The sequence below is a fragment of the Nothoprocta perdicaria genome, unplaced genomic scaffold (assembly GCF_003342845.1).
Source record: "Nothoprocta perdicaria isolate Ctin4 unplaced genomic scaffold, notPer1 scaffold_121, whole genome shotgun sequence".
Classification (NCBI taxonomy): Eukaryota; Metazoa; Chordata; class Aves; order Tinamiformes; family Tinamidae; genus Nothoprocta; species Nothoprocta perdicaria.
In genome coordinates, this window is record NW_020454328.1 from 299,450 (window position 1) to 317,104 (window position 17,655).

At 41.7% G+C, this 17,655-nt stretch overlaps 1 protein-coding gene across 1 annotated transcript in view; it reads left to right on the forward strand.

Moving 5' to 3' along the window:
- Positions 1-6,618: 6,618 nt before the first annotated feature.
- The window catches only part of TANC2 (tetratricopeptide repeat, ankyrin repeat and coiled-coil containing 2), a 113,301-nt gene continuing 102,264 nt past the window's right edge, over positions 6,619-17,655 (forward strand). Inside the window, exons 1-2 of the mRNA XM_026054423.1 lie at positions 6,619-6,664; positions 9,351-9,450. Coding sequence (XP_025910208.1) covers positions 9,384-9,450 — 67 coding nt within the window. The 5' untranslated portion in view covers positions 6,619-6,664; positions 9,351-9,383. The remainder of the gene's footprint in view (positions 6,665-9,350; positions 9,451-17,655) is intronic.

Below are 17,655 nucleotides of genomic sequence, written 5' to 3' on the forward strand. Positions count from 1 at the left end.
GTGTATTTCAAAAAAAGAAGGTATGGGAGGAAAGGGTGGCTGTTATTTGAGCTGTGCCCTTCTGTTCTCCCCCTGGTTGCTCTGTCTCGTGGATGTTGCGGGTTAGGGAGCACTGGCCCCGCTCATGGGGCTTTTGCAGGTGTCTCATCCTGGTGTGAAGGGTGAGAGCTGCACATCTGGAAAGTATCTGCAGTCTGGAAAAACATTCCCGGCTCTGCTCTGGGAAATTATCTTTAGGTTTGGTACTGTCTAGACTCTATCTGTGCTTCCCTTTCTCCAAAGGAAGAAAGGAATCGTCTCTAATCGCTGGAGTTCTCTCAAGTCTCAGAAAAGCTGCCGTGCTGTAGGATCAGTGCCACTCATCTGGGCTTGGAGTGAAGCAGAACCGATGGAGCAAGCCAAAAAAGAAGGCAGGAGGGATTTATAATACCCTGTGAGCAGTCCAAAACAGATTTCAGGTCAAGATTTCAGCTGCTCCTGTGCCAGTCTTAAGTGACTGAAGTGCATCGGAAACGAATGAAAYGGATGATGGGAGTGAATGCATTTTATTTTTCAATTAGGATGAGACAAGAGGCTCTGTCTGCTCAGTCCTGTACTCGGCTGCTGGTGGTGACTCCCTAAGCCGAGGTGGCCGAGGTCTGGGGAATGCCTGGTTCATGTGGGATCTGTCTCTAAGTTGCTTTTCTGTCTTTTAATCATTTAACTCCTCCTGTCCTCTCAGTTCCTTTTCCCCTCTTTCTTCTTTGTGTAGTCTCTCTCTCTCTCTCTCTCTCTCTCTCTCTCTCTCTCTCTCTCTTTCCCCCCCCAATAACCTTTTCATTTCCACATTTTTCCCCACATATCCTCCACATATATCCTCCATATATATATAAATATATATCCTCCACATGGATATATATGGGAAACGGAAGCCAGGGAGAGTTGTGCTTTTAAGTACTGGAGTTCTGGCTTTGCCCTCTCAAAGAGCAGAGAGAAAGTTTTGACCTCCCCCTGCCTCTGAATTGCCCTGTTTCTGTAGGGGCTGCGTCAGGACACGTTTGGGGCAGATTTGCTGTATTCTCTGTATTCCAAACCAAAGCAGCACAAGAGCAGCTATTAACTGCCTCCTTAAGTCAGGAACCACAGTTGTTGTCCCAGAGAGGAGGATCTCCGTTTGTGTTCCTCTCATGTTCCAGAAAAAAAAGGCAAAGGAGACCAAGTCCTGCCCTAAGCACAGTTCATCTGGGGAGCTGGRGCAGAGCTGGGGGCAGGGAGGCAGCTTTTGAAGTCTCCCATAGGCAGCGGTGGCCGCAATGTTCTGTGGAGTCAGGAATGTAAACATGCAGTGCAGTGCCCGAATGCAGTGCTCGGGTCTCAGCTGGGGAGAAAACTGCTGCAAATAGATTGTGTTTTGGTCATTCAGCCCTTCACATTTGTTTGTTAACGTATAGGAATTTTTGCCAGATGGGGTGGTTTGTGTTGGCCCCGAGAGGATCCCGGTCCTGCTGCTCTTCACCACCACCTTCCCGAGCTGCCTTAATCTTCCCTTGAAGTAGACCCAAACCTTTGGCAAGTCTGCCCAAGCTTATGCTGTTGAGTTTGACACGAGCAGTTGAATAATATTAATTCTGCAGTTTCTATCACCTTTAATTAGTTGGCCCGACAGTCAAAACCTTACAAAAATTTCTTGTCTGTTTTTTACTGAAATCATTGGCTGAACTTTGAGCTGCATCAGGAGCATTGGGGTAGGTYTGGGATGGTCAAAGTGCAGAGCGTTAAATATTTTTTTCAGCATAGAGATATCTGTGGGTTAACTTTTCTCTTATTATCTGCTGACATCTGTTAATATGTCAGATAATTACAAGAAGTCTCCTCAGGTTGAATTACTCCACAAAGAGAAACCTTTTCCTCAGTGCAAATTTAATGTAACCCATCATTTCATGGTGATGCTGGCAGGTCCTCTGAGCACAACACCCAACACAACTAGTTATGAGTAATGACCAGCGTGGAGCTGTAGCTGAGAGGGTGAACAAGCAGGTTGTATTGAGCACATTATTAAATGTTTTAATTATTAGTGTCTGAAGGCCTTAGAAAGGTCAGGGCTTTGTAGCACTTGTCACTGTAGCGCCAGGGTGGTGACAGATCTGGCCCTCCAAATCCTGCTGTGCTGCTGGATATGGTTGTGAATTTTGATAGACACTAATAAAATGCTGAAAAATGGGCTACTCCTTGAGTAGCTTCCAATTATTAAACAAGAAATAAAATGGAAGGTYGTATCGCTTCCTCGGAGAAGGAGGACTTGTTATGGACGGGATTTTTGAAGCATGTGAGGTCAGCACACAGGCTTAATTTAAAGCATGGTCAATTTTCTGAGTCTTCACCTTCCTTTGGTCAGTCTTTGGATACTTTCCCATAATTATTTACAGTGATAATCATTAAGAAATTATTGCTAGTTTGAAATATGGTTGAGTGGTTACTTGCTCAGTATTGCTGAAGATCAGCCAGACAGTATCTAAATATGGGCTGAAGTGTTGTGTCCTGTTGCTTTATTTCTGAAATTCTTATCAATGGTATAAGTTCCCATCTAATGAGCTCCTTAAGTATAGTAATTATGTATAGTAACATATAATTCAATCCTTACTTTTAATTAGTGAATAAGAAGTTGAGAAGACTTGTTCTTTATCAAGATGGAAACACGACTCTTATTTTCCAGACTGATCTTTATTATTAAATATATTTACTGTAATTTAAAGAGTATTTTTTTTCCTGATCTTCAATGTGGTAAATAGGAGTCATCACTAAATAGCATGTTCTGTTTAAAAATCAGTTAATGCAAGTTAGAACCAGAATCAAAACCCTTTATCTTTGGATATGCATTTCGTTTCCAACATGTATGTATGTACGAAGAACTTAAACTGTGATTTTATTTGATTTTGGAATACCAGCCAAGYTTACACAATTTATCAGATGAGTACCAGCTGGTGCAACTGACAGCCAAAACTAGCAAAATAACCTCATTTAAAGATGGAAATCCCTATTCATGAGACCATTTCAGAAATTCTCTTTCCAGCAGGACTGGTTGAGCAGCATGTTCTGCTCATYGCTGTAGTGGATGGTTTTCAAAGACAGATGGTCATTGTGTTTAATGTCTGGGTATTAATGCTCTGTTGATAAAAGTATGAGTAAGTTGTTAATTTCTCTGGGAAAATATAATTAAAGTGTTGAGATGGGGGTTACATGCGACCTATTCTAGACTTGTTTTAGAGATTTCCATTTCTATTAGCTATGTACAATTGCTGTGAGATTTTTCCTGCTCAAATGCAATATCTGCTTGCATAGATTATTTTTTAAAAAAGTTGCTTTTTTGGCCCAAGATGAATAGAATATTAATTTTACATTTCATCCCCTTAATTGGAAATGTGCTACATATTGATATTAAATATTTTCAAATATAGAATAGATGATATTTCCAAGTTGACAGTCATTTTCTTAGYGCTGATGAACTCATTATAACAGTTTTTATAAAAGTTTTTACCATGCTTAAGAATGTGAAGAAATCTTCCCTTTAGCTACCATAGTAAAATTCAACAAAATGATTCATCTAACGGTGACAAAAGACGTAGTATGTTCCAGTAGGAGTTGTATTAGTCATACCTGCTGCTCTAATGCCCCGTGAGCAGTTTGGTGTTTATATAATCCATGCCTTCAAATAGGAAGACCATGATAGATGTTAATTTTTGCATCTCTTAATATTTTTGGCTACTTGGCCTTGCAATTTTTAATAATTACTTAATAAGAAGCTCATGCTTTTTAGTACYTTTTTTTGTGTGTGTTCCTATTTTGTTACATTCTTATTGTTCATCATGGAGTTGTTTGAAAGGTAGGTCTGAACTGATGAAAAGACCCTAAATGAAGGGAAATACCAGAGGCCACTATCCAAGACCTTTTAATTATATGGCAGGAGTGATTTCTGCCATACCCCACGGAGTTGAACAAAGTGAGAGACATCCCAGGACAAGAAACATAATAGAGATATGTGATTGAGCTGATACTACTCTGCGCTGGTGATAAATTAAAAGAAATCAATAATTGGTTAGAAGGTGGCTGAGCACAGCTGGTGGGGGAAGCAGCTTCTCCTACTTTTTCTCTATAACCAAATGGGTTCTGAACTTCTCGGGACACTTGATTCTGTTTTCAGTGTTCCCAGCATTAATCACCTGATTTTTTTTTTTTGGCCTCATGGAACTTAAAATATTCCTATCTAGGTYGTATTTCAAATCTGCAAACCGAGACGGCAGTTGGAAGTCACTGCTGTCAGTTGGCTACTGCTAGTTGTGTTTTAACCTCAAAAATCCCCCTTGACAGTAATTGGCTTCTTCACTGAGGGCTCAGGGCAGGAGGAGAGTGAAGACAGAGCCGCGTTTTGCATTCGGGTCGGCTGTCTGTTCCACAACTTAGTGCCCTATTTTATAGGCACCGCTGTTTGATTGGGAAGCAAAGAGTGGTTGATATTTGTGTTGATAAATAAGAGATGAGAGATAAAGGAGATAAATAAGACTCAAGAAATAGGGTTATTACCTTCTTTCTGCCTAGCCAAAGAAAAACTGCTTGTAAAAAAACTTCACTAATACCATTTAAAAAAAAAGTGTTAAAAATATAGATTATGACTTACAGCCATGTTACAAGATATAGGCTTTAAGCCCCCAAACTCTTTGGCATCTGAAGAAATTCCAGCTGTGTGTTGCTACTGATTAAAACACACTGCAGTTGTGATTTATGTTTTAATCAAGAAGGAATAATTCTAAAATTGATTTTTTTCACTATAGCTGTGTGTATATAATTCTCTAAATAAATCTGTTGTGATACAACATGTCAGAATTTATAACTTTCCTGCAGTTAAAAAGCAGAATTTACAAATATAATTAGGGGGTTAAAGGCATTTAAAGAATAAAAGCCCTTTAATGACGTTCTGTTTTTATTGACAGCTCGCTAATATCTGCCGCACTCTCATAAAGATTTCTAATGCAATAATAAGAGTAGATGAAAGCTGTGCTATTTAAAAACTCAGTGCAGAGCACATTCATCACCCGCGCGCTCTGAATACAGATGGGAAGTTATTGAGCAAATTATGGGTAGTCAGCACTCATCCCCGACAAGTCCTTTCCTCCTCTTTTTGTCCTGTAGTGTATGGGACTAAGCGAGAGGTATCCAGAAGATAGATGGCAGCAAACGGAAATAGTTATTAGGAGTTGTTTTTGTTATTCCCAAACACAATGTGGGTTGGTTTTCCAAGAACTGTAACAAAGCCATGTTGGAAAGAGAAAAAATCCTTCCTCCTCGCGGCTTGGAGGTGCTGTGAAATGCCTCGGGTTTGACCRGTTTAAGGGAATGGGACGGGATGCCAAAGGAAAGTTGGCAGGTGCTTGTTTCTTGGGAATCTAAGCAACGTAGCGATTTTTGTGAAGTAATGTCAAATAAGAAACTTTCTCGACCTGGCCGTTTTGGGGTTTGGCTTCCATATGGGCTCAGCAAGTTCCGTAAGTTCTCTTGTGATTTGATCCTCACTCGGGCCTTTTTAGCCGGATCTTTCTCCCGGTGCAGTTCCCAGCGGAAGGCAGTGCTGCTGCGGGAGCACGAGGAGCAGGAAGCGCAGGTTTGCTGCACTTGGGAGCAGAACGGATGCAGCCAAGGAGCTGGAAGGAGGAGCACGAAGCCTCTCGGTCACGCGGGGCCCATCCCCACAGCCTCATGGTCACAACGTCCCTCTCACTTCTCCATTTGAGCTGCTGTGCCTAAAAAGTTCAGCCTGGGTCAACTTAGGTTGACTGTTGTCACTCTAGCAACAGGGTAATTCAAAGGCAAAAAACAAGGTTAGTTTCTTCTATTGATCTTGCAAATGCTAGCTGTAAAACGAGACTTTTAGCTCTTAGTTAATGTAGTTTAGCCAGAGGAAAGAGCTGCTCGTCGGGGAAGGAGGTACTGTGTGGGTGTGATTTTTTGGGATATTATTTTGGGGTGTTTTCTTCTTGGAGAGGGCAGAGAGGTTGTTCAGGACCTTTATAGTGTCCTGCTGTGTTGGGAGCTGCGGTGTCGTTTGGAATTTTGGTAGCTGGGCACCCCCGTGTGTCAGGCCAGGGGAGACTGGGGGGCATTTCTGTGCGTCCCTTCCCCAGCGAGCAAGAAACATTTACTGGCCTGTACGTTTGGGCTGCTCTGTAGAGGATCAATTTAAACCCCATTAGTCTTGGCTCGTAACTTCCATTGGCAGCATTTAACGGTGTAAGGTTAGACGGTGCGGAGGGGACGGCTGGCGCGGTCACGGGGAATCTGCCTCCTGCCACAGCGAGAGGGGATCCCAGGGGCTGCTCGGGCACTTGGTGCAGCGGCCACGCTCCTGGGATGCTGCAGCATGGACCTGGCTTTCCCAGGAGCAGGCTGCAGGGTTTGGGCAGAAAACTTGCCAGAGCCAAGGGAAAATTTTCCAAAATTCTCCCTGTGGTGGTGCACAAGTGCCCAGCGGACGAGCTGGGATGAGGTTTACGGCTTCGTGTGCACAGACAGCACTGCACACGGGAGCGTGGCGAGGAGACGCCCCTAACCTTGTTGCTTTGTGTCTTGCAGGACTCTTGGTGCATGGAGGAAGACGCCTCTTTCCTAGAGACTTAACTTCTCTAAAGATATCAAGGTAGGAGAATTTTTTTGCCCCTTCACACAGTCCCCTATTTTCTTTGCAGAACTGTGTTTAAACAGGCCCAAAGATGCCTCTTGCTTCAGCCCATCTCTGCCGCCAGGCAGTGCRGTGCAGCAGAGGGCACTGTTGGCCAGCGCGCCATCGCTCCCACTGCTCTCGTCATCGTACGTGTCTCTAGAAATTACTCTAATTGCTAGTTGAAGGAGATTAAACTTTGTTTGTGAACAAAATATATAATGGTGAAGCAGCACTCTAGGTAAATGCACCTCGTGTTCATTTTTCCATTTACTTTTTTGTTTGTAAAACACCAAAATGATTGTATTTTGAGAAAGTCTCCAGTATGTGCTAACAGATTAGCCATTGTATATGCCATTGTATCTGTCAAATTACCATAATGTGACATGAATAACAGCATCTCAAATAGAACATGCAACGTGTAGCTGTTTTGAGGGGGACAGAGAGTTTTTTGGCTGCTCCGTGTCCCTATGAGGACACAAGGGCCCTGATGAAGCGCAGAAGTTTTCTCCCATCTTGGTGATTTGGGGCCAAATCGGGCTTGTTGGCTCTGGTGGTATGAGGCTTGTTGGTCCTGGCAGTAGGAACTGCTCTGAAATTTCTTGCAATTTTTCCCTTCACAGAGGCAGACAGTTCAACTAGACTTCACAGAAGAACTTTAAGCTGTCTTTGAAACTCAAGTTCCTAGTCCAGCTAGTTGTTGGTGGAGGGAGCTGCTAACATCATTTACACTTTAGCTATTATGGGCAACCCAGAGCACATTAAAAGCACTGCAGATGAGGTGATGGAAATGATTTAATTGCATTTCTAGCTTTTCCTCTGTTACAGTTCCTCTGTATAATTGACATTGTATATGGAGAACATAAGTGTCCCTTATGAATTCAGTTGGTATTGGTAGTCTTGAATCAGAAACCAGGTTATGCAGAATGATAAAGACTTGTTCAAAATTAAATTTCCTTAATTTCAAGATCACTACATTTTCTAATTCAAGCAAGTACGGGTTTTGACTTGATCTTCAAGTCAGCGATCATGTTCAGCCATGTTCATGTTTCCCATCTGATCTTCCATTGCTGTTTCATTTTCCTGGTGCTAAAGCCCTGCACTTTATATTGTTGGAAATTTGTTTTTTAATTCAAAAGGACATGTTCAGACCCTGCCTGACATTAATTTGAGTTGCAAAGGGGATTAATAGATAATCTATCATGGGCAACTTACCTTGCTAGGATGCAAATCAAATTTCAGAGTAAATCATAGGTCGTTTATCAATAGCATTTCTCTTTAGCATGTCTGGTGGAAATTTCCATCTTCCTGACCTCAAGTATGCTTATGTTCTGGATGAAATGAAGGAAAAATGTCCTTCCAATCATGGAGGACGTGGAATTTCCCCCTTTTTCAGCAGTGTCCTCCTCGGGCTGCCTTACACGTGGCTCCCAAAGTAAATAAGTGTTTTGGTCTAGCGCTCTTGCCAAGCCAAGGAGCCCTCTCAAAATGCTGTTTTCCAAGCCAAATCRTGAAATGAGCTGTTACTCAAAATAAGTTGTGTAGATCTTCAAAATACAGCACTTGTCTCCCTTCTCTCTTGCCCTGGATAATGGAAGTTAACAGTGTTGGCCTTTAATTGAACATAATGACCATAGATGCATCACGAAATACGTTGGGCATATTTCACGTATATATGTTGTTATACGTGGCCTAAGTACTTAAGAGTGACTTGGTTTGTCTATTTTCCTCCTTTTCAATTTCTTTCATCTTGCGGTGATTAACTTCGTAAATTAGTAACCTTGTTACTAATTCCTTTTTAAGTTTGAATGCTCTTTGAAAAGAGTTCGGTAATTTGTGAAAGACCGGATTTTTGTTTTAGAAAATGTTAATTCTATGTTCACATGTTTATAAAACCTGAAAACTAATATGGAAAAAGATGCCATTACTGGTGTCGTCTTAATATATGCCTCTTAATTTACATTCCTTAATTTCTAATGTGTATACTCCCATCTGCAGTCATCATACATGACTGAATGGACCATTTTACAAAGACTTTCAGTGGCTTTAAATACGGCCACGTATAACATACATCACGTAYAGCAACCTGCTCCACATTGTCTTACTACAGCTGCTGAATGGAAATCTTTCCATGCTCCTCAAATTATTCAGTTTAACCTCCACTCTTTTGGAATGGGGTGTCATTGTGTTATTGTGAACACAGAAACTCATTCCTTTATCTCCAGCAGCTTGGGGTACCATTCTGTTCATTTGTTTCAGATGTACAGAGTCAGGAAAATATATGGATAATGTTTCTGTCTGATCTTTTGTACATGAGTGACTTAGCTTTGGGTTGTAGGTACCTTCCYCAAATGACAGGTCTGGGTCACTGTTGGCGGGATTGGTTTTGACTTCTAAGCAATCTGAAAGGCAGCAGCTCTCTCTTGCAGGTTGGACTTTGAAAGTCAGGGGAAAAGGAGGCAGAATTTGCTTTAACTTACTCCAAAAGTTGCTTTTCATTGTTGTTGTTCTTCAGATGCATTATTTTGGGATAATAACCAGTCAAAGCATTTGCCGAAATAGGCTTTGTTAGCACTGCTGAAGAAATTGTGTTGTTCTGGGACTAGCCCGGATGAAGGGAGAGCAGGACGTGGTGGGTGTCACAGGTGCTGTTTCTGTTCTGCAGCTCTGGGGAGGTGCGCGGTGCAGCAGGATCGCCATGTTTCGAAACAGTCTCAAGATGCTTCTTACAGGAGGGAAGTCGAACCGCAAAAACAGGTCCAGTGGTAAGTAAATGCCGATACCTCATGCTTATATTTTACGTACAGTTTTTAAAAGTATGTCTTTTATGTCTGCTGTTTGGCTCTTACTGAGTCTTTTTTCTTTTTAGTTAATATATGCAGTTAGTTGATGATCTTGTAGGCTCAAAGCATCAGCATACAGCATTGAAATTTTGTGTAGTGGTTTAATATTTAAAAAAACCCAATCCTACATATAGACCACAGAATTTAGTTTTACTGGAGAGATAAGATGCAGAGGAAAAACAAAGTGCAGTAAATCAACATCAAAGTTCATATTTCATTAATGGAAATCAAGAAGACTATAAATTAAGTTTTATTCAGTGTGATACCGTAGATGAATCTTCCACAATACCAACAAAACCAATGATAATAATTACATTTTTTTCTCAATATGAAAAACAGAATCCTGTAAAAGCAGGTAGTGTTGTGTGGACAAAATCAGGACTAATAACTAGGCTTAGGTAATTGCCACTTTACACGGTTTTCAAATAGGCAGACAAAATAACTGAGCTGTAATAACAAAACCTGAGGCTGCTACAGAATTTTTAGCTTGATATCTGTGCTAAACTTTACTTGTATGTTAAGTTTATTGATGTTACAATAGTGAAGCTTGAAATGTGATCCTTATTAGCTTTACTCCAGTAAGAATATTGTATGCAGATCTCATAGAGCACACCCAAAACATCTTAATTTCTATTGCCAAATCGCTCTGTATTATATAACGTAAGTTCTTTCAACACTCCATTATTGTTGTATTTCTATGAGTGCACATGTGTAGTTTCCAGAATCCCAATGCAGTTTGGAAAATCATTTTGCCTACTCATTGCTGGGGTTGATGCTTAAGCTTTGCTGCAGAATATGCACTTATAATTGTAGAAGTGTTGGTCAAAAGCTGTTTTTTGGACATTCTGTGCTCCTGGTAGTCTCCATCTGAAAGTAGCACAAGTTCCTATATCTGCTAAGCCTGTTTGATGCGTGAAGAAGGATAGAGATGGTTCTTGTTGTAAAGCAAAACATTGCAAAAATGTTGGTAAGCTTTAAAATTACTTCCAACTTTCCTTGTTATTTCCAAAAATGGAGTGCTGGCAGTGTAAGAGCTTTTAAGTAGCTATTTTATTTTTTCTTTTCCAAGCCATCTGGCAGCACATTTGGATATATTGGGACCTATTGTTTGTTAGTGCTTGTGCTTGCATGTAAACAGTGTGCGTGTCTATGTGCATTCCTGGGGAAACCGCAAGTGCTTGTGCAAAAATACAATGGTGATTAATGCAATGGGGAGGAAAAAACAGGGCTATTTCCTTTAGGTTGGAACACATGAATATGTGGGTTTTTACTATCTTACTACCTCCAGTTTGATTTGGGAGAAGGGATTGTGCTTTTAGGCAGTAGCGTTCCTGAGAGCAGGGCAAGCTTTCTCGATTCGCTTTTTGGACCTGATCTGCTGAGAAACCTGGTTTCTGGTGACAGTCTGGGTGCTCTTGGTTGATCCTGACGCTGTTTTATCCCAAGAAGTTTAGTGCTGCCTCGTTATGTTCCAGTCATTGGTTTGTACCTTTTACTGTGGAAAAATGTTGATTTCACAGCGGGTCCCCTGGTTCCTGCGACCAGAACTGGCGGTTCTCATTCACTGGTGTCAYGATGTTATTTATTTCTTCTTTTATCTACTGCTTTTGTTGCACGAGTGGCCCTTTTGAGGAAGGTACCTGCAAGAAGAGGAACATGTAGGTTTGGGAAAGYCCTGCTAATGACCTAATGAAGATATTGAGGATATTGTGGCTTTTTGGGAGGAGGTTACGTGAAATCACCTCTGAAATCACCATTCCTTGCAGTTTCTTTCGTTTGCAGCAACGTAAATAGCAAGCAAGGTCAGTAGAGTCAAGCTAACAGGCTCTGCACGTTGTGACGTGGTTTTGATGATTTTTTGCGATAGAAAACAACGTGAAAACGTCATTTTGTGATTGCTTTTTCCGAAAGTGCTGAGCAGTTTCTCTGAGGAGCTGCGGTTAACATTTATTTTGACTCAGCTACTTTTTGTGTTACTCTTTATGGCGTTGTGGCTCATAATTGCATAAATTAAAATATTTATAAAAGAAGAATACCAATTACATGCATATGAATGTACTGTTACATGCAGTAATGGCAATTAAAATAAATGAATTTCTACTGCAGCATCAGATTGCATAATCTCCCGTGGTTAATTTTTACTGTGTGTGTTTTCCAAACGGGCCTGATAGGATTTCATGGCAGGGCACTGTGTGTGGTGCAGTCCYGTGCCCGCCAGTTTGTGCACATGCTTAATCTCGTGTCATAACAAAAACTCTCCCGYGACTGGAGCAGGACACTGAGGATGTTTTATGGCAGTGCCTTGCGGAGGCATTTAAATTGCGACAGGATTTAGATTTGAATGGATCTTTCTTCTGCAAAGCTACCAGGCGCCAGGGTTCTCAGAGATGATTTTGATCCAGGTATTGTTAAATATTACTATTATATTCCAAGTTAACTTTTGAAGCTGTGGAGATGTGTAACATTTGTCTTGTAAGTTGGTATCCAGGGCCAATATGAAAATATTGAAAGGCATAAATCAAAAGGACACGTTTGTGTGTGGCACAAATCAAAAGGACCTGTTTGTGTGTGCAGTTCACTTGCTTGTGCTAAGCATTAATTGATCGGGGTAGATATTTGAACAGTTCACATTAAATCAATTCACTAATACATTCACTCTGATATTGTATTAGTGACCTAGGCCTGCGTGWTAGATCTAGCCTTTCCATCAATTTTAATTATCCTCATTTCTTTTCCAAGATGGGCTATTTCCTTCCTAAGTTACTGCACTAAATTACTCCTGCTATAAGAGTTAGATTTCCCATTAGAAGCTTGTAAAATTCAGCAGTAAACAGGTTTGTTTTATTTGTTTTCAGGCTTTTATCTGCTTTCTGAGGTGGTAGTGCAAGAATTTGTGCTTTTTATTTCTGATAGAGGCTGTGATAGATTCCTAAAGTACCCCTGTCTTTTTTGCAGGTTAAATTCATCAGGGAGGCGTAATCCTTTTTATAAAGTTACCAACAGCCCTGCTTTTTCTTTGGGCTAGGTAGGAGTTATATCCCATCCTTAATTGATGGAAGGCACTCAGGGGTTTCCATGAGCTTTCTAGCTAGGAAGCTGTCTTTTTTTCATGATATTTTTGTTTTAAGTTTCTTTGAGCCTCTTCTGCTCTCCTCTTTCACAGCAGAGCTGGTTGCTTCTGACTGTATTTATATGGCTTTTTGGAAGCTCTCGGTTCATATGTTATTTTTTAGAGTAAAAGAGCCCCCTCAAACACCAGTTTTTCTTTTGATTTGTGCCCTTGGAAGGTGACAGGCTTTGCTGTAAGGCGCTTGGCGCTGCTTTGCCAGAACCCCGTGCGGTTCCTTATCCATCTGATCTTGCTCCTGTGTACATCCAAGTGTGGCTTTTATCAGTTAAGAGCTTTAGAGAGTGACAAACACCGTTTGGGTTTTATTTTGCCCTGAAATTGCTGAGTGTTCAGATCCAGGTGATGAGGCCCATAGATATCAGGATAAGTTAATTTGCCAAGGTATTAAAAGTGAGGTGCTGGAAGCCATTTCAGGCTTTCAGCATTTACTGTGGCAGCGAACAGTGAGTACATCCATATTCAATCCAAATCCACTCCATCCAAATGTAATTCAGATCATCTTATTCTAACAAATCTGGTAGATTTTTGTAGTTTTTAAGCAAATCTTACCTATGTTCACCAGTCCACTGCCACTCAATTTATTGAGAATGAACCAGGCCTCCCTTTAAGTTCATTGTATTTCATAAGACTTCATAAGGAATATATATCAGGAAGAGTTATACATACRCATATATCTACTCCTCCTTATTAAGGAACATACACGTGGTCAGAGTGTATATCTTTTCCATGCATCAGTCTCAGGCAAATAAAAGACTTGGCAAATAAAGTTGCTGCTGCTTTCCCCTATAGCTGGTTCCTAGGGAGAATTTTAGCAGCTCATGTCCGTAGTCATCTAAGATGTATGTCTTTACTTCTGATCCCCAGATGCATTTGTTGTTAACAGTACAAATATTAGTCTATCTTGCTTTATTGCTCATAAATCCACGTTTCTTTTGACAGRTCTCTCCAGCCCGGTAGCGTGTTTAACGTTTCCTTGCTCCTCGGCTCAGCCTTTCCCAAGGGCATTTCAAGCTCCATCTCTCCGTGCTTTCGGGGCAGGGCAGGGGGAATCCATCCAGTTCCGTCCATCCAGTTCGTGCCCATCCGCGTTKTCCACACCATGGCCAGCTGCAGCAACACGCGCATCCCAAAGCTCTCCTCATCCCATTCACGCAGCTGGCAGCGGACATGAGAACATCCATCCTCCTCTTGTGCTTCCAGATGGGAATTTATTCACCTGTCCCCTTGGCGGCTTTTCCCACCTGCTGGAGACTTGCCTTGTTGCTTTATTTTTCAGCTCTTTTTTCCTTTTCTCCAGTGCAGACGTAAATGCAAATGTTTTTCTGGAGGAGGATTTTTATTCCTTCCTCTCTCAATTGCCATCTCATGGTGCTACACTGTGTTCTTAGGCCATTAGTGCAAGCAAAGTTTCTCAGAGCCGTATTTCAAGCTTCCCTCTGAGATCCAGCTCATCTCTAGTAAGTTCCYGGGTTGTGCTACATTCATAAACTCACTTTTTCCTTTGGTTTTTGGTTGCAGAAGCCATCTTCTCTTTCGCTTGTTTTTCTCAGTATTTGACTCCTGCAGATTACTGCATTTTATTGCTTTATTTCTGCACTCTGGAGTGGAAAAAACACAATATTAGGAGTATTCAAGGAGATCTGGCAGAAGTGAAAAAGCAGAAATGTTTCAATCTCCCTTATTTTTGGGTAGTTTCTTAGGGAGAATGAGAGAGGAATAGGAGGAGTGAAGTGAATGTCTGATTTTTTTTTTTAATGATAGAGTAGTATCTCCCCATCTTCCTGAAATGTTGTATTTTGGGCTCTCCCCGAGGTTTAAATTTTGGAGGATTTTTACTTCTTTCTTTTCTTTATGATGTGCTACTCTCTTCGACATCCAGAGGTGTTTAAGAGGCTGGGGTGTATTTGGTGTTTTGATACTGGCACAGCTTGTTCTTGCTTCTTGCCTTCTCATTAAATGTGGCTGTAAAAGAGCTCGAGATGCTCAATTTCTTCACCAAAATTGCTGTATTTATTTCATGTAGCTTTAAAAAGAGAGAGGAAGGCTTGCTCTGAGTGTCTGAGAGCACCGTGGCCTTTGTGCTGCTGGGAACAAATTCTATCTTTGCTTTTTTCCTCCTTTTTCAATACGTCTCCCTGTATCCGCCAGCCCTCTGTTCCGTCACCCACATTTTGTTTTCCAGATCCATTCCCACTTGCAGGTTTTCATCCCACATTTCTCTCCAGGTCAGCGAGCCCATTCTTGAGTTCCTCCGTATGAGCTCCCGTGCTGCTCGCTCGTTCCCATTGCGGAACGTGGGGCACCGGTTCTGCAAGCAAAGCGGTGTGTTTTGGCAGCCACAGTGGCTGGGGAGTGGAAATGTTGGCGGGTTTTGCCGGTTTCCCGGAGGCCGCGCTCAGCACCGCGATGCTGCGTGACCCACTGCTCTGCCCGCCCGCTGCCTCCCAGCCGCTCTGGAAGCCTTCAGTGGCTGCGGGTGCTTGGATTGGGGCTCTCAAACTGCAGGAACAGCTATTTGGCTTCAATTCTGTGTGTGTGTGTGTGTGTATACACACTTATATCTATATAAAATACTTTCCGTTGAGCGTTGCACTGGCACAAAGTAGTATTTCACTTTGGCTTGCGTGTGAACTTGGCTTTCTTGTAGAAATAAGCAGGGAGAGACTCCAGGCTGGAGACATGTCCCGTCSAGTCTTCCAGGACAGCGGTGGCTTTCAGCTGTGTAACTGACCTGCTTTCATCCCTAGGGACCAACTGCCGATTTCTGGAAAAAAAAAAACCCACTTTTTTTTCTTTCCTGTGTTGATAATTGTTAGTAAAAAACCTGTAAGGAACTTGGAAACTTGACTTAGACATTTACATTTTCCCATACGGATCCCAGACCCAAAGGRACAGCCTTCATGCAGGGAAGAGCAGTGCCACGAAGCTGCTGTCGGAAGGTGCAATGAAGTGTTTCCAGCTGGAGCTCCCCTCCTGTTCTCCAAATGACTTGGAGAGCTCGCTCCTGGTCTCACAGTGTCTTAATGGAGGATGGAGAAAGCAGAGAACGGATGCCAAGGAGCAATATGGAGGGTCTCAGCGACTGGGAGAAGGCAAGTGCTGCTCTGTGTAAGGGAAATAGTCTAGTACAGTTTGGTCATGGTTGTGCCAGTGCCTGGGAATATCCGGGAGCAAGTCCTCCTGACAAGCATTTCCAGGCATGGAAGGTGAGGAGAGTCATTGGGGAAGGGCAAAACCCCCCAAAAGGATAAAGCCGTGACCAACCAAAGGCTGCTCAGATATCACCTATACACCGTCTATACCGTCTTTTAAATACTGTGAATGCCAAATTATTGCTGTGTAGGTATTCACTGTAATTTGTGTACTTTGGCTTTCCGTTTGTAAAATGGAGATGCTGCCTCTTCCCTTGCTCCTCTGGATGAATAATCTATTTCTGCACAACATTTAGCCCTGGTGATAAATGCAGAGGAAGAGATCGCGGTGCTTGATGCCTATTTCAGACCTGCCTGCCCGTGTCCAGGCCCCYGGGTGAGCTTTGAGCAACTCGGCTTGCAAAGCAAATAGCAAATAGGTGCTGAGAGAATCAGAAGCATCAATTTTGTTAAATCTGCCAGAGTTTTGGGGGCTGGGGAAGGAGATGCACTAGTATAGCCTTATTATAAGATTGCTGGGACACAGATGTGTAAGGCGGACAGCATAAAATGTATTTATATTGTGTAATTTGGGGACGTATTGGTGATGGAGAGGGGAGTGTTGTTTTTATATAAGTAGCCAGCATGTAGGAAATGTTTTTATTTGTTTTACCCGGAATGGACCAGCAGAGGGAGTAGAAATATTCCAACAAGTCCAAGTGTATCCGAAGCTGTGCAAAAACTGACAATGCTGATAAGCAAGGAGGGTAAAATTCCTTTTTTTTTTTCCCCATATGTCAAATGACACAGTCCTCCTAAATTCCTAGTGTTCTGATATACAGTTTTCAAAGTAACAAGTCTTCCTGCTTCAAAAGGAAATATCACAGTCAGAGGATTTGTCCAGGATATCCAAGGAAACCGAGGAAAAAATGTCCCATCAATAATAGTTTAAAAATTCCAAAGAAACCAGTTAAGAACTAAGGTTTATGGCTGGGAATTCGACTATTTCATCAGAAAAATCAATAAGAAAGCACTGATGTCTGATCTTTGGCTTTGAGCATTACAACAAGCCCAGGTCCAGTTCATATGTAAGAAACAAACTTTGATTCCTTAATTCAAAGGCATTATTTTAAAGAAAAATCTGATATATAAAAAAGGAATTTCTGCTTATATACAAGGTCAGAGTAAATGCTTTTCACGATTCTGGAGGTTGTGAGCCAGTATCAAATGTTTCAGCATAATTGTGACTATGTTAAAATCAGCCTGCAAGTTGAGCATTTCAGTCATTTTATCTTTGCTGAATACAAAATGCCTATTTTTCTCGTAGCCAGATTCTGATGAGGAACAAAAAAATAAGCAAAAAATCACCATGTGCAGGAAAAAAAAAAAAAGAAAAAGTAAAAATATAATGGAGAAAAGTTGGGGCTAAATACCAGGCTTTGTGTTTTCTGTTCCTTTCTCATGTTGAAACTGAGGTTTCTGTTTGTGGCAAACTTGTGCCTGCAAGGAGTTCAGATTAATAGATGTCAGTCACAGCCTGCCCTGGGTAATTTCCTTTATTAATTAGCTTCTGAACTTTGGTGTCACATGTCTTGGCACAATCTCAGCTAGGTTTTTTTTTCCAAGCAATAAATGACTAGATGGAATAGGGGAATGTGCTTCTCGGCGGGTAAGCACGGCCCTGCTGCAGGAGCCCTGGCCTCGCTGGCAGCTGCTCGCCTCCCTCTGACGTGAATTTGGCTCTTGGGAAGAGTTTCAAGGTGCCTTTTCACATTTTTTACTACTATTTTTTCCTTTTTGAAATCTGCATTGTCAAGAGTGCTGAAAAAGGTTTGTTCTTCAGTGCCTTTTCTCTGGGGAACCTGT